We start from the raw sequence: 14,788 nt of genomic DNA, 5'->3' as shown, positions 1-14,788 counted from the left end.
ATGAATATGGCACGAGAGAAGGGCAAGCTATCACCTGTAAAGTAAGACCTTAGCCCAAGACACCCGAGTCGCATAAAGACGCATACGCGCTCAACGCAGCCTCGATCCCAAATCTAAGCTAACATTTTCCTCAGGATTCCACTTAACGATGATAAAGGCGAAAAAGTCGCGCGTCTGCATTCCCGGCAGGCCCTCCAAGAAATCCACATGAACGAAATCCGCGCAGCAGCAAGTCCAGTACGCAAGCTCAACCAAAGACGAAGAGAATCGAATTACAGCAATATGTCAGACTCACCGCGCACGCCGAGGACGCAAGATGCAGCGACAATAGCGCAGGCACGGAAAAGAGCTGGGCAACAGAGGCAGAGCAATGGTGGTAGCATGCGGACGTCTCTTGGCCATGGCGATAACGGCGTCACGCCCATGAAACGCGTTCCCATCCTTGCCAACTTCGAGGAGTGGATGAAAATGGCCACCGACAACAAGATCAATGCAGCGAACAGCTGGAATTTTGCCCTGATAGATTACTTCCACGACCTGAGCCTACTGAAGGAAGGTGATGGTGTCAACTTCCAGAAAGCGAGCTGCACGCTGGACGGATGTGTCAAGATCTACACCTCTAGGGTGGATAGTGTGGCAACCGAGACGGGACGTCTGTTGAGCGGCCTCGCGGATGGTGGCGCCGAGGGGAAGAAGAATCGGAAAGGAGAGAATGCTGACGGCGAGGAAGAGGATGAAGACGGCGAGGATGGAGAAGATGGAGAAGATGGCGAGGGCAGGAAAAAGGCCAAGAGGAAACCAGCACGCAGTCACGAAGCTACTCTCGCACCTAGCTTTGCTTCGTTCCAGGGCAAGAAGCTCGAATTGGAGTTTGCTGTTGATCCGCTATTCAAGAAAGCGAGCGCCGACTTTGATGAGGGAGGAGCCAAGGGCCTGCTGCTGAATCATTTGTCGATCGACTCGGACGGAAGAATTGTCTTTGACAGCAGTGACGATGCTGGTGATGCTGCGTTGAGTGGGGAGAAGAACAACCAGCATGAGCAGACGCTCGACAGCGAAGCAGCAGAATCCCAGCAGAATGAGCCAAGTGCACCGATCGAAGAAGAACAAGATGCCAGCGGCGACCATGACGACGAAATCGACCTCCCCTCCCTCGCCGCCAAGTTCTTCCCTGACTTGTCCCTGCTCGACTCTCAAGATATCTGTCCCTCGATGAAGACTTTCACCCTGGGCGACCCTTCCGGCTCTCTGGACATCCCCTTTCTCAAAGCTCCGGACGACTGGAAAGAAAAGAAAGGCCTACAAACTCCAGCCCCCGGTCCCAGTCTCCCGCTGGATCTGGCAGACCAAACAGGTATTTTCCTAGATGGAAGTAATGCCATGGGGTTCGATGATGATGACGATGACGGGGGACTACTCGGTGGTTTCGACGTCGCAGACAATGTCGGCTTTGGCGAAGGCGGTGAAGCGTGGGCTAAGGAAGCCGCAGTGGACGCTCAGGCCCGTATCGTCCGTGCCGAAGACGTGGACGACAATTTGCTCGAAACTGGTGCTCAGGACTATGCGGTGTCCCTGCAGCACAAGTACCAAGAAGACGCGGAGCATGAATCCATCATGGCCTATTTTGACAAGGCCTTCAACTCTCGTGCGAAAGGCAAGACTGCATTCTTGACTCTCGAGAACTGGCGGATGCAGAAGATCCAGAAAGCACAACAAGCTGAGGCGACCGGCACCAACTCTGCACCAACGAGACAGCGCAAAGAGAAAGAACCTTTTGAGATTGACTTCCTTGGACCCATGTCGGAAAGTTTGCAAGAATTACTGCAGCAGCCGCCTGTATTGAACTCACAGATTTCCCTGCCGAAAGCACAGTGGCGCACGAAAGGACATAATCTGCTCGACAAGGATGACGAACTTGTCGATCCGCGGAAACTTATGCGGTTGTGGACGAAGCCGAAGTGTCGGGTCGGACGGATCCGGCGGAAAGAAGGAGGTGTTTCCATGGGGATCATCGATGAAGGGTTCGGCGCAAGGCATCGTCTCGGTACTACAATCGCCGGCGATCATGAAGTCGATGACAATGAGGGAAGAAAGGGTGATTACGATGCGAATTTCTTCGCGGACGATGATCAGCTTGTGCCATTTGATGGGCCCCTACCAATTGATGATGATGATGATGACGATGATATCGGAGGAGCGGACGACGGGCAGGCATTTATGGATGCGAGGGAGATGCTCTCCCCTCAACCGGAATCTCAACAACAGCCGAACATCTTCGACGCGCTTAATGGACAAGACGAACAAACGCTATCACAACAACCTGACTCTCAAGCCCCGAACAGCCAGCCCGATCTCCTTCCCGGGTCTTTTGGCAGCCAACTCGTCACGCAAGCGGGCAAGAGACTTCGGCCCGAATACGTCAACTACGCGAGGACGGCAAAGAAGGTCGATGTACGGCGGCTGAAGGAGAATATGTGGAAGGGCATGGAGACGAAACTGATCCGCGTTCTTGACCGACCGCCTCCGACGATACCGAACGAGCCAGAGGTGAACGACAAGAGGAATGGTGATGGTGATAGTGATGTGGATATGATGGACGTCGACGACCCTCCCAGTGATCAACCTCAATCTGCCGCCAACGAACCACCTGAACCCATCTCTGACCAGCAAGAGGATCAGACTCTCAACTTCACCGAGCTCATCCAGGACCTCCGTTCCGTGTATCCCGACCAGCAGATGAAGGACATCAGCACGTCGTACTGTTTCATCTGTCTGCTCCACTTGGCGAATGAGAAGGGACTCGTGCTCGAAGGTGAACGAGAAGGGGACCGCGCAATGCAAGAAATCACCGTCAGGCGAGATCCCACCGTGGGAGATGGTTACGAAGGGGAGTAGAACTAGTCGAGACTAGTGGACCAGACCACCCACCCTCGTAGCTATCTCCCACGATGAGTATCTCGCATCTTGGCAACCTGAGACGAACTCTACCCAAACGTGGTTGTGGGCAACCGATCTCGACGAAACTGCAATGGTGGCGGTAAGTGGAAGGTTATTGAGTTCGTCTTCTAGATAGCACTCGAGCAAGCGAGCATCCCCGACGCACGACACCACTGGCGATGTACAAGACGAACGAACAAATGAGTTGGATACAGTATGAGATCACGATTTCTTCCAGGCGATATTCAAGCACAAGCCGCAATGCAATCCATTTTAATGCAGTGGAACGACATTTCGTCTTGTTGCGTTAGTTCTTGCCGCACTATTGAAGAGGAGGGACAGGGGATGGGAATTCAAACAATCGCTTGAAGCGTATGCAGTCAAACCTAAGAGCCTGATATGACAAGCCGGGTCGATAAGGCCGTTGACATCCTACGTGGGATACTCGGCATGCCGTGCTCTCGGGAAGAAGGCGTGACAACGTGGCATCGGTCCGGTAAAGAAGAATACCTCCCCTCTCCACAGACTCACCATGCTCCTTTGCAAAGCATAATACTTCGTCCGAAGCACATGCAGGCGATCCATTCCCAGGATCCGCTCTTGTATTTCGCGGCTATGCGCTTGACAAAGTTCTTGCTAGCCTGCTGAATAAGCTAAGCTGGGTCAGAGCAGCATAATATGTTGCCATTCATGGTGGGACGTGGGCACGAAAATGGTGTCGAAAACACCGCCGGTGCGCTCTAGGCCGCATGACTGCTCAGTCAGTGAACGAATTGGGAGGTTACTTGCCTTGGTCCGGTAACAACATGGACACTTACGCCGATGACCTCCTGCAACTCTTTGAACAACTTGACCTGAAGAATGTCATCATGGTGGGACATTCTACCGGCGGTGGAGAGGTTGCCCGCTTTCTTGGTCGCCATGGTTCAAGCCGCGTCAAGAAAGAGTGCTCGTCGGCGCTGTCACGCCCCTCATGGTCCAGACTGAGGCCAGCCCGAAAGCCAACCCCCTCGAGGTGTTCGACGGCTTCCGCACTGCTATGATCAATGACCGCGCTCAGTTCTTCCTCGACGTTCCTTCGGGTCCTTTCTTTGGCTTCAACCGTCCTGGCGCCAAGGTCTCTCAAGGATTGATCCAATCCTGGTACCAGCAGGGGATGATGTGCGGGTTCGTCGACGCGTACGAGTGCATCAAGGTCTTCTCGGAGACAGACCTGACGGAGGACCTGAAGAAAATCGATATTCCAGTCTTGGTCATACACGGTGATGACGATCAAGTCGTCCCAATTCAGGCCGCGGCGTACGAAGCCGTCAAATTGTTGAAGAATGGGCGACTCGTCGTTGTGACAGGTGGACCTCTCGCGTTACCAAATATTGGTGTCGATCTGGTCAACCAGGAGTTATCGAAGTTCATAGAGGAGTAGCGAGGTTCAGAACTGCTATAGTGGAGGATGTCTTGATCTGAGCGAGTGAATGGTTCGTTTGCCATGGAAGGAACTGCGTTGCTGGTACTCCATAGAGGTGTGTGAGAGATCGTGAGAGACCAAGTCATCTTAAAGCGGCACTCTTGGAGCTCCGAATGCGGTAAGGTGGCGATCCTGTGTACTTGAGCTCATCGTTCAATGTCCTGGTGAATCCCGATCCAATTCCAACTCGTCAATCCACAGTCAACGGAGAGAGCATGGCACGCCTTTCGGGCCTGCAGCGTGAAGTCCTCAAGTTATACCGCGCATGTCTACGGGCTACGCGAAACAAACCAGAGGTGCGGTAACCCTTCGCGGCTCATTTTGCCACTACGTTCATCGTTACTCATGGCCTCGTCTCTTAGGCGACCAGGGAGAACTTCCGCAATGCAGCACGGTAGTCGCTTTCCATCGCATAGTCGTGGTCCATCGAAGCTAACCAGAACTCTCAGGCGCGAGTTCCGCAAGAACCAAGCTGTTGACAAAAAGGACTTTGGCGCTGTCGAGGCACTGATCAGGATGGGGTTTCGGAAACTCGAGCTGTACTCGTCGCCTGGGGTCAAAGACATTCACTGAACGGCAGCTGGCCCTACAGTCCTCGGCCGAGCCATCACATCGAATGCGCAATACCCAGGATCTTGTGTTTCCCGAACTTCTTACATCGTGAGCAGACTCCCGTGTTCTGGATTCGTTGGATCACGTGACCAGAATCTTCTGGCACTCGGTCGAAGCAACTGACGCCTTGTGGCAAAATCGCGAAGACGCAAGCCAACTCTGCCTGGCCTAAGAATCATCCAGCATCAACGACGAGTCTGCTTTCTCATCCAGCTGGATCGTCCTAGTATCTTCCATCAAACGAGATGAATGGGTATAAAGTCTTCGTTGACACAGCACTTTCTGCAGTTCGACATCAACCAAGATCAAGACACACAAACAAATCTCCTGCATTCGACCAGCACGACCAAAACTTCTCGCACTTCGAGAATTATCAAGCCAACACTCTCCAAAGCTAGAAATATGTCTTTCCTCTTCCCAAGAATCGCTTTCGCGCCCGTGCGCTGCGGACCAGTCCGCCACGAAGCCGCTCCTCTCTTCAGCCTCTTCGATGACACTTTCAACGAGCTCCAGAGAGCTAGCCAAGCAGCACGAAAACAATTCAATCCTCGCTTTGACCTCAAGGAGACGAAGGAGGCTTATTCTTTGGAAGGTGAACTCCCTGGTATAGACCAGAAAGACCTCAACATCGAGTTTACCGACGAACATACCTTGGTCATCAAAGGCCGGACCGACCGCCAATCCGAATCTGGTCGCCGGCCCCAGGCTGTCGAGGCCGAGCAGAAGGCTGCCATCGAGGGAACTTCAGCCAACTCTGAGTCCGGCAGTGTCAAGTCACATCGACCCACTGTTGAAGACGAGGAGCCTTCCAACTCATCGGCCAACACCGAGAACAAGACAGAGGTAGCTGCCTCGACGTCTAATCCGGCTGAGCAGCAAGTAGGAAAGACCGAGGAGCAGCAGCCTGAGCAGCAGTACTGGATCACAGAGCGCCATGTCGGAGAGTTCACCCGCAGCTTCAGCTTCCCTCACCGCGTGAACCAGGAAGCTGTCAAGGCCTCGCTCAAGAACGGCATCCTCAGCATTGTTGTGCCTAAGGCACCTGCCCCTGAGAGCCGACGCATCGCAATCGAGTAAATAACGGGATGTTCAAATCGAGGACATTGGCTTCTGTACAACACCGGCATAACGACTGCATAGCGTGGCGTTACAACAATGGCATATTGCGTAGGTAGCGCAATTACTTGGCGATCAGGGTCGGGTGGGGGAGTGACATCTTGACTCCCTTTTAGCATAGGACGATTGATAGACAAATCCATTCTTGACACACATTTCCATCATTGGCTTTTTGACTAGTGAGTGTATACTTTCCTGTCACTTCCGTGTACGGCGTACTTTGCCGAAAATAAACTCAGTCCCTCAGACTTGCACATGCCGTCGAAGTTCTCCATTCAACAACCCAATCACAGCGTAGGGCCGCACACCCAACCTTTTGTTCAACACCGACAGGTGGATGGGAGGCTGGGACACATAGCTAGGGCAGACTGAGTACTGCATACTCCCCGCATGTGTCTCAAAAGAGTTCTGCTGGTCGATGATCCCGGAAACTCTGGTGTGCAGCTGACGCACAGTACGAGTAAATGTTGACCATCTCCTCACTTGCGTCGGCGTGTCTGTCTTGGCTGCATGAGTTGACATGCACGGACTGTGCGCTACATACGCGGCCTCGACATATCCGTGTTTAGTTCGACGTGCGGCGGTCTCAATTGATGTGCGAGTTACTTTGCACTCGCCACAGAGGTGGTTGTATCACGAAGTTCTCGCCCAAGGAACAACCCCGATCGACAGCTCACTCCGGAGTGGCGAGCCGGATATTCGAGGTTGATCGCGCCCCATCAGACGATCAGTGGCTGAACGATGGCGTCAGGCGTGCCTGGACCGTGTCCCCCGGGCATCTGGCCCCCCAGAATCGGGGAAAGCAGCTGTGGCGCCCCATCTCGGTTGTCTGATGGTGTGTTGAGGGAATGGTTTAGCGGTGGCTGACACTTGGCTTTTTGGCGCATTCTGCTGCAGCCAAATCAGGTTCTTAACATTGGCCGGCCAGTTCTTTGCTTCGCTTCGTGGGTCGCGGCTTCCCTGGCAACGAATTGCGTGTGGCGCCGTGCGTTTCAGCCAATGGGTCCTCCATAACTGGGTCCTCGCTCAATCTCCACCCCAGGAAGGATGATAGCTCTTCAGACTCCATGCTGCCTCGCGGTCATGGCCCGGGCTTCTGGTGAACTTGAAACTGACAGTTCGTCATGGATCAGTGACCACTTCCATGCCCGCCACCTCACCAGTCCTCTTCCCCCATCACCACCATATCTCTGAAGCTACAGAGGAGAGAGTCCGCACTGCTTCGCTGCTTGTGTTGGTCTCGACTCAGTCTACGTCTGAAGCTGGTCTCAGTCTCAATTTGCTCATTCGTTTGAGCCGGTCTCTTCAGAGTCACCTCACTTGTTCCTGGCGAACAGGTCACTATTGCGGCGGAGACATTGACCTTATTTGCCCGTGGCGAAAGGTCGCCAGGTCAATATTTGCATAGCGGTCGCAGCACACGCTATCACGAGAGGTCATTAGCTAGTGCCACGACATATTCCCATGGAGGTGGAGTGATGCCTTCGAGGACTTGATATCTCTCTCTATCACTGGGACTTAGAAAGCTTTCGCGTCCCAGTCCTCCCGCATATAGGGACATACTAAGTCAAGATGCGGTTTGGTCGGCGCAGATCGAGTCTTGCAGCCGACCCTGTCCAGACTGAACCCGAAGCTCGTCGACGAAACCGCCTGTCGAAGCCCCTCACGAGCAATGCGACCAAAATCCAGACTTCCACGAGTGCACCGGCGCTTAGTCTACAGGTTCCCGGCCAGAGCAAGAATGCAAGCACGACAGAGCTGCCTGCCAGCCCGTTGTCGTCGATCGCGGGCACTGCATTGCGCCAACACATCCGGAACGATGTCCTCGCCCGAGAAGATGACAGTCACTCCCCGACTCGCACAGCCAAGCATGACTCGAGCTGGAGGGTAGCGTATATGGTCAGTCGAATTGAGGGAAAGAAGCCACCCGCCGAAATCCACCAGAAGCGACCGCAGCAACAGCAACTAGAATCGGTGCCATTATCTCCAGTCAGACCACAAAAGAGGAAGTCTAGTCTACTTCGCCGGCTGTCCTTGCAGAGACAGCCCAGTCTAAGCCGGACTCCCAGTTATGAACGAGTTAACTCGCTCAGGTCGGAGACGGCGGTTGCGAACACACCAACTCCTTCGCTCGACCAGATTGCGGAATCGCCTTCCATTCCTCCAACCCGTCGGGCCTCTTTCGCCCCTGGCACTGCCACCAGGAAGGCATCCCCCATCAAGTCTAAACAAGATATACAAGTGCACAAGTTCAAAGAGCTGGAAGACCCTGCAGCAAGAGTTGTAGACTTGGATTATTTGGATTGGCAACCTCCGCCGCCACGGACTGTTGGTAGGGCGGGTACACCGTCAGACATGGGCTATTCGCAGCTGGGCGGCTTGAGGCACGGTTCTCTGCAGATCGTCAACGGTCGTGCTTCGCCAGCTGTCAGCGAGGCGTCAAAAGTGTCGAGGCAGCTTCTGGCTAACCATCCACCGCACAGAGATGTTTCCAGCGAGTACGGCGATACAGAAGAAGAGGTCGAACAATTCGATCTCACGTCCATTCACGGCAACCGCACTGTCCCAGCGGAGCGTCGAATCTTCAGCTGGGAAAAGGACGATGACGAAGTTGTACCACGAACCCATCCGCTGCAGACCGTCATGAGTCCAGAAGAAGAAACCACCACTGTGAACCACATTTCGCGGATGGCAAATGAATATATTGCCGAGCTCCCCGCTAGTCCATATGAGCAGCGAAGACAAAGCTCTCCCGTCGGCAGTATTCGAAGAGCTCGATCTGAGTCGTCCCTTTGGAGGGCAAGCTCGTGCGCATCACTGCAAAGGTCACCGCCAATTGAGAAAGGCTTGAGTGAGCTTTCTCCAGGCAGTCCCTCGCAGCCGTCGCTCTCCCCAACGGGCTCGGTAATCCGCAAAACGAGTTTCGAGACAGTAAGAGGCCGGGGCCGACGAGTCCTGCAAGTGACGACTGATCATAAACACCACGCTTCTGATAGCACATCGAGCTGGTATTCTCCGGTTGAGCCAGCCATCCCAGCTGACGAAGCCTTCCAATCAGCGCTTGAATTTCAAGTTCAGCTGTCACCCTCTAAAGATGGACTTAAGCCGTTTCGTGCGCCAGAGAAATCAGACAGTGGCTATAGCTCTGGCAACTCTCTCCGATCTCTACAAATCGCCAAGCGGACACCCCCACCACCTGTAGAGTTGGAAGCATCGCCACAGGTATCAAATTCGTCAATGGATGCCGCTACACCGCAATCAGGTCAACCTACCTCGTTCCTTGTCACAAGGCCGTCCATCCTTAAGTTGCGAAAGACTGAGCCCAACGTGCCGACTTTTGCCAATTCGCGACCAAACGTTGTGTCAGTAGAGCCAGCGGTTGCTGCGATGGAAACAGCTGTTCCTGGACCTGCAGCTGATGGCCCCAGACCCTCAAAGGCCCGGAAAAAGTTAATGAAGAAAAGACGCCCAGTGAGCCAAAGTCCCGGTCAGATTTCGGTTGTCAAGGTCCAGTCCTTTGAGGTGGAAAGCATTCCTCAGGTTTCTCCGGCCGCACGAGAAAACCTTCGCATAAGGTCACAAACAGTGCCTGAACTGCAGCGAACTTATATGACATCTGACATCATGGGAAACACGCCAAGTGAATCTCAGCTTGACCTGTCCAATACCGAGTTCAGGTTTCCTTCGCCTGGTCCGGTGCAGTCTCTTCAAGTCAAGCGATCGAGGTCTCGCAGTCGACCAAGGTCGTGGTTTGAACGCTCCAAAACGGACACGTCAAATTCAAGAGGCGATTCAGGCATCAGTCGAGCCCAGGCGAATGCCATCATCGATCATTTCGGTACTGATGGTGCAGGATTGGGGAGAAGTCCGTACGACTTGAGCAGCCACGGCGTTGTTTCGCAACCGCCAGGCACTGTCCCCGTCAACTCTGCAGCTCCTTTCCAATCCAGGTCGATGATGGATGACAGAACAGCCGCAGATTTATCGCGGCGCCGGAGTCGATCCCTTCGGGAGCGGGAATACACGGTCCCAGAGCGCCGACTTTCCTTCAACGACAGAGGTGGCATCCCTGGTAAGAACCTCAGGCCAGCCAGTTTTTTCAGTGAAGCGCCTCCTATCACAGCTGAAATGTTGGAGAAAGCATATCGGACCTCTTCTATGCAACGACAGCCGTCATGGAGCACTGATCTAGCGCCACCTCCTCCACCACATTCGTCACGTCCTTCATATCTTGACTATGACGAGGACGAGTCTGATCCAGTGGCGCCGCCACCTCCGCCGCATTCCCCTCGGCCGATCGACATAACGGCTGACCCTTGGATTGCTGAGGCTGCGGCCTGGAAAGCTCGTAGAAAATCTGCAGGAGAAGGTCTAAGACGACAAGCCTGGGACTATCAGGAGTACGAAGGGTATCCTGAAAGTTCCGATAATGAACTCTTATACCCAGTTATACCTCCAGGACAGCAGGCCGATTTGGAGCAATACCTCTCTCCCGAGAAGTTTTCCTCGTCCCCGCAAGAGTACCACAGAGAGAACAGGAGATCATCATTGCACCATCAGGTGTTTCGTTCGGCTTATGAGCCCTTAAATGCTGAGCCAAATGAGCATGAACCCGCGTACGTGAGACAGTCTCGAGAGCACTTCATGACGCACGACACTCACTACCCACGAATGACCCAGTCGGAAGAACCTTCTCGCCACCGTCCCCTCCCTCAACCGCGGCCTGCGAACGGAGCTGTTTCCCCACGACCACACTCGAGAGCAAACAGTGCGCGCAGCTTTGCCTCGTCGATAGCGGAAGAACTGCATCCACGGCATCTGGAGAGGCAGCATCCTCCACCAGCATTTGGGCGCTATTCGGGTGGATTGGCCTTTGGCTATGAACACGGAAGTGGATTCGGCGGCTCAGCTGGGACCAGATCTTCAAGCGGGCAAGCCGGCGCTTCGAGGAAAGGCGTCTTCCTAAGGGCTAGCCACGGCGTTGACCTGGGAGATGTGCCTGTTGGGATCATGGCGAGACAGTGAGTACAACACCCTCAAGTCTCGTAGTCCAGCACTGCGAGTGACGGGCGCATCTCCGGAGCCCTAGATCATGCGGTCCCGGGTGGACTTTTATGACGTTTGGTTACAAATTCTGGAGAACATATCGGTGCAGGGTGTATGAGCGACCAGTCTCGGGTTGAAGTGAACCAGTTGAGAAACACGGCGGCAACTTTTTGATTATATCTAGTACTTGGATGAGGCTAGATTGCCGTGGCTCGCAGCGCTCGATCACGTTTATAAAGTACAGACCCAGGTTGGACAGTCAGTGACTTTCAGAAAGCTCCCAGTTGGAAAACAGGCCAGAAATCTTATTCCAGTTTATATCTACAGTTTATACTCTCGATGTGTTCGATATGTTTGTTGTCCGCGTGAAACAACGTGGAACGAGGACATTGCAGTGACTGTGCGAATAGGGTACTTGACTGAAAGTTCAAAGTTCACAATGAGATCAAGCAGATGCACCGGTCACATCCCCGTGAAGGTGACAAGGTGACCCGGTGACAATTTGTGAAGGGCTACACTTTTGTCCAGGAAGGAGATGCAGAATATATCAATATATATGTATATTTCCCAATCGATCTTCAAAATCAGCGTCGAGCTCATCTTTCACTCAACCATTTACGAGGTGTTGCGCCCCAAAAACCTATCACATCCCGGCCCCTACATGATATCCCATCGCCCTCATCGCCAAAAAATACCGAGAGACCCGCAAGGAGGTTTGGCGCCCCAAACACGCGCATGACACGCTACGCGCGCACTTAAACCTTATTTCTGAGAGCACGTGGACAATTGCATCTCGTCTTCAGTAATCCACTCCCGCAGTACTCCGTACTCCGGACTGTGTATGAGGTATGAGGTAGGAGGTAGGCGAATTCATTTGTCTTGTTCCGTGGAACTCGGTCCGAACTGCTCTACGTCTCTGCTTCGTTCTGCAGTGTCGGATTTGGCTTCTTATCCGTGAAAGTCAAACGAAACATCGCAACGAAAGTGTGCGGCGGTGCTTCAGATCATCCCAATCACGTGATAATAAAGGCTTGGCAAGGCCTAGGCGCCAAACGCGCATATCTACTTTAACTTCTACTCTGTACTCGTACAGATTTATTTATTCGATGATCATACATATCCGGCCCAAACCTTTCCTCTTCTTCAACGGCACCTCGGCGTCAATGACCTCTTGGAGTCCGGTCTGCATGTCCACCTCCATGGGATCCCAGGCCCATTTGTCCCGCCAGAAGAAGATCCGGTGGCCGAAGTACATCAGGAAGAAGATGGGGATGCCGATGTATGCTGTGAGGAAGGAGCTGGCTGACCACTTGCTAGGGAAGAAGACGGTGAAGCCGTTGATGAGGCAGAGGATCGTGAACGACACCATGGCGACGTACGCTCCGTACGGTTGGAGCCAGTTGCGATAGATCGGTTGCACGTTCTGCGCCGCGCACGCCTTTCGGAACCGGAGAAACACAATCATACAGCAAACCCATGACGTCATGCCCCACGTGTTTGTTAAGTTGACAAACCAGTTAAAGACGACGGACCCGTCGTCGGCGACGTTAAGATATGCCAGGCCGCAGAAAAGGGAGGAGCAGGCGACTGCCATACTAAAATACCCCGTTAGCATGGACCTGGATCTGGGGGCAGTAACAGAACTCACTATGGCACGCCCCAGCGGTTGCAGGCCTTGAAGATTCGCGGAGCAGATCCTTGGACGGCCAGGGAATACAGTGCGCGGGAGGAGATGTACAAGAACGAATTGCCGGATGACCACGCCGAAATCAGGATGACGGCGTTGACGATAGACGGAAGCGTGGAAATCCCCGCGTTTGCGACAGCCACGACGAACGGGGAAGATCCGGCTCCAGCTCCACCGTTGGTCAATCGTTCATCATTGCTCGGGCAGGTCACCCCGATGGCGAGGACGCCTAGGACATAGAAGATGACGAGACGATAGAAGTAGCGTCGGGAGGCGATGGGGAGGTTGCGTCGTGGCGATACCATTTCACCGCCCGTAACAACCAGGAGCTCCGGCGCGAACGTGAAGGGGAAGACGGACGAAACCAGCGTTTGGAAGAAAGAGATGAAGCGCCCAGTATCGCCTCCGACGATATAAGGGTGGGCTGCGCCCGGGTCGTTCCAGTATCGGAAGCCGAGGCGGTCGTGGGAGGGACCGCCACCCCAGAAGAGAATGAAGCTTAAAAGGAGCAGGCCGATCATCAGGATAACCTTCGTGCCTGCGAACCAGAATTCGGTTTCGCCATAGAATTTGACGGGCAGGAAGTTGAGCGCGACAATCACGACCAACATGATGGTCATCCAGACAGCGATGTTGACGTCGTTGGGCCAGTAGTTGATGACAAGACCTGCGGCGGTGATTTCGTATGGGACCAAGATACCCAACGCGTACCAATAAAGGTAGCCTAGAGCAAAGCCCAGGGACCGAGAAACGTAGCGATAGCCGTAGTAGGACATTGTGCCGCCGTGAACCGGAAGGTAGGCGGCCACTTCGGTGACGGCAGTGACGACGCAGTAGACCAGGACCGTGATAATAACATAGGCTGCCAGAAGAAATGCTGGGCCACCGAGAGCGAGATTCTGACCAGAACCGACGAACAGCCTAGGTGGGCGAATGTCAGTCGCCATGATGAAGATAACGGCGAACGGAGAATTGAGACATACCCAGTACCGATGGTTCCTCCCAGCGCGATCATCTGAGCATGTCTGCTCTTCAGACCACGTTGAGTGATGTTGTAGCGGTCATCGAGCAAGTCTGCCGCGATGATCGACTCCACCACAGACGACTTTCGGTCTGTGATTGAGTGTTTGCCGCCATGTTCGTCGACGGAGACGTGGTTCTTGACAGGCTCGATGCCCTTCTCGGGGTCAGTGTAGTCTTTCTCGGCCATGGCGGCCGTGCTCCTGGCTCCCTGGAAGGTCGGATCTGCCCTGCTCACGGGGGTGTTTTAGATCGACGGACTTCTCTGACGAAGGGCGACCAGAGCAGGTGAGGGAAGGGAGGGAGAGGCCGGGACATGGTCAAGATGGGGGTCAGAAGGATCTCTTTATAACTGGGTCGGTGGGTGCTCCGTGGTGGTATGCGCACAGAAACAGCAACGCGACAGTCAAGGCTCGAGCTGACTGCCTGGTGGGGGTGGGATCAGAGTAGCGCAGCACTGTCAGTGGCTATTGATAAGGTAGTGCGTGAAGAGGGCATGCGAAGGCGAGATGTAAGACTCATTCTGGTCGCTCTTGGCTGCAACGAAAAGGGCACTTGGCCACCCGCCGTCGAAGCTCTCTAAGCCTGCGTCCGCTGCATATCTTCGCGCAGGGGTCATGTATCTGACCTCCCTTCCCATTGGACCCATGTCGCTCCATTGCGGCCGGGATCAGATATCCTCACACGGCTTGCCCAGCCAGCCCGGCGTGCCCAGACCAGAGGCTGCGATAAGCATCGGCCCACGCGTTGATGTCGTCTTGAACGATGTCTTGACACGTTGGTCGCTTCTTCAACGGCCGCCGTGGCTTGGGGCTCTCGAATGTCACTGAGCAGCAGACGGCGTTCTGCGTGATCGCCATGGCCCTCGATATACACCAACACCTCAGGCGCCATGGCAAGCAATT

At 54.1% G+C, this 14,788-nt stretch overlaps 6 protein-coding genes across 6 annotated transcripts; 5 read left to right on the top strand and 1 right to left on the bottom strand.

Moving 5' to 3' along the window:
* Positions 1 to 6: 6 nt before the first annotated feature.
* On the top strand, positions 7 to 2,895 carry G647_01295 (uncharacterized protein; the record flags this gene model as incomplete). The annotated part of the gene is made up of 2 exons (XM_008724695.1): positions 7 to 41; positions 135 to 2,895. 2 exons carry the CDS (start codon positions 7 to 9, stop codon positions 2,893 to 2,895), a joined length of 2,796 nt encoding a protein of 931 aa, XP_008722917.1.
* An 848-nt stretch (positions 2,896 to 3,743) lies between these two features.
* On the top strand, positions 3,744 to 4,360 carry G647_01294 (uncharacterized protein; the record flags this gene model as incomplete). Its single annotated transcript, XM_008724694.1, has 2 exons — positions 3,744 to 3,809; positions 3,869 to 4,360. The coding sequence occupies 2 exons, from the start codon at positions 3,744 to 3,746 to the stop codon at positions 4,358 to 4,360; spliced, it is 558 nt and encodes a 185-aa protein (XP_008722916.1).
* A 307-nt stretch (positions 4,361 to 4,667) lies between these two features.
* G647_01293 (uncharacterized protein) lies at positions 4,668 to 4,975 on the top strand (the record flags this gene model as incomplete). Its single annotated transcript, XM_008724693.1, has 3 exons — positions 4,668 to 4,703; positions 4,765 to 4,796; positions 4,852 to 4,975. The coding sequence occupies 3 exons, from the start codon at positions 4,668 to 4,670 to the stop codon at positions 4,973 to 4,975; spliced, it is 192 nt and encodes a 63-aa protein (XP_008722915.1).
* Positions 4,976 to 5,416: 441 nt separating this feature from the next.
* Positions 5,417 to 6,091, top strand: G647_01292 (uncharacterized protein; the record flags this gene model as incomplete). Its single annotated transcript, XM_008724692.1, has 1 exon — positions 5,417 to 6,091. One exon carries the CDS (start codon positions 5,417 to 5,419, stop codon positions 6,089 to 6,091), a length of 675 nt encoding a protein of 224 aa, XP_008722914.1.
* Positions 6,092 to 7,702: 1,611 nt separating this feature from the next.
* Positions 7,703 to 11,155, top strand: G647_01291 (uncharacterized protein; the record flags this gene model as incomplete). The annotated part of the gene is made up of 1 exon (XM_008724691.1): positions 7,703 to 11,155. The coding sequence occupies one exon, from the start codon at positions 7,703 to 7,705 to the stop codon at positions 11,153 to 11,155; it is 3,453 nt and encodes a 1,150-aa protein (XP_008722913.1).
* Positions 11,156 to 12,275: 1,120 nt separating this feature from the next.
* On the bottom strand, positions 12,276 to 14,073 carry G647_01290 (uncharacterized protein; the record flags this gene model as incomplete). Its single annotated transcript, XM_008724690.1, has 3 exons — positions 12,276 to 12,771; positions 12,825 to 13,784; positions 13,847 to 14,073. 3 exons carry the CDS (start codon positions 14,071 to 14,073, stop codon positions 12,276 to 12,278), a joined length of 1,683 nt encoding a protein of 560 aa, XP_008722912.1.
* Positions 14,074 to 14,788: the final 715 nt, after the last annotated feature.

The sequence above is a fragment of the Cladophialophora carrionii genome (genome assembly GCF_000365165.1).
Source record: "Cladophialophora carrionii CBS 160.54 unplaced genomic scaffold supercont1.1, whole genome shotgun sequence".
In the NCBI taxonomy this organism is placed as follows: Eukaryota; Fungi; Ascomycota; class Eurotiomycetes; order Chaetothyriales; family Herpotrichiellaceae; genus Cladophialophora; species Cladophialophora carrionii.
Note: the sequence above shows the minus strand (reverse complement) of the source record. Positions and strands in the feature narration are given on the sequence as shown.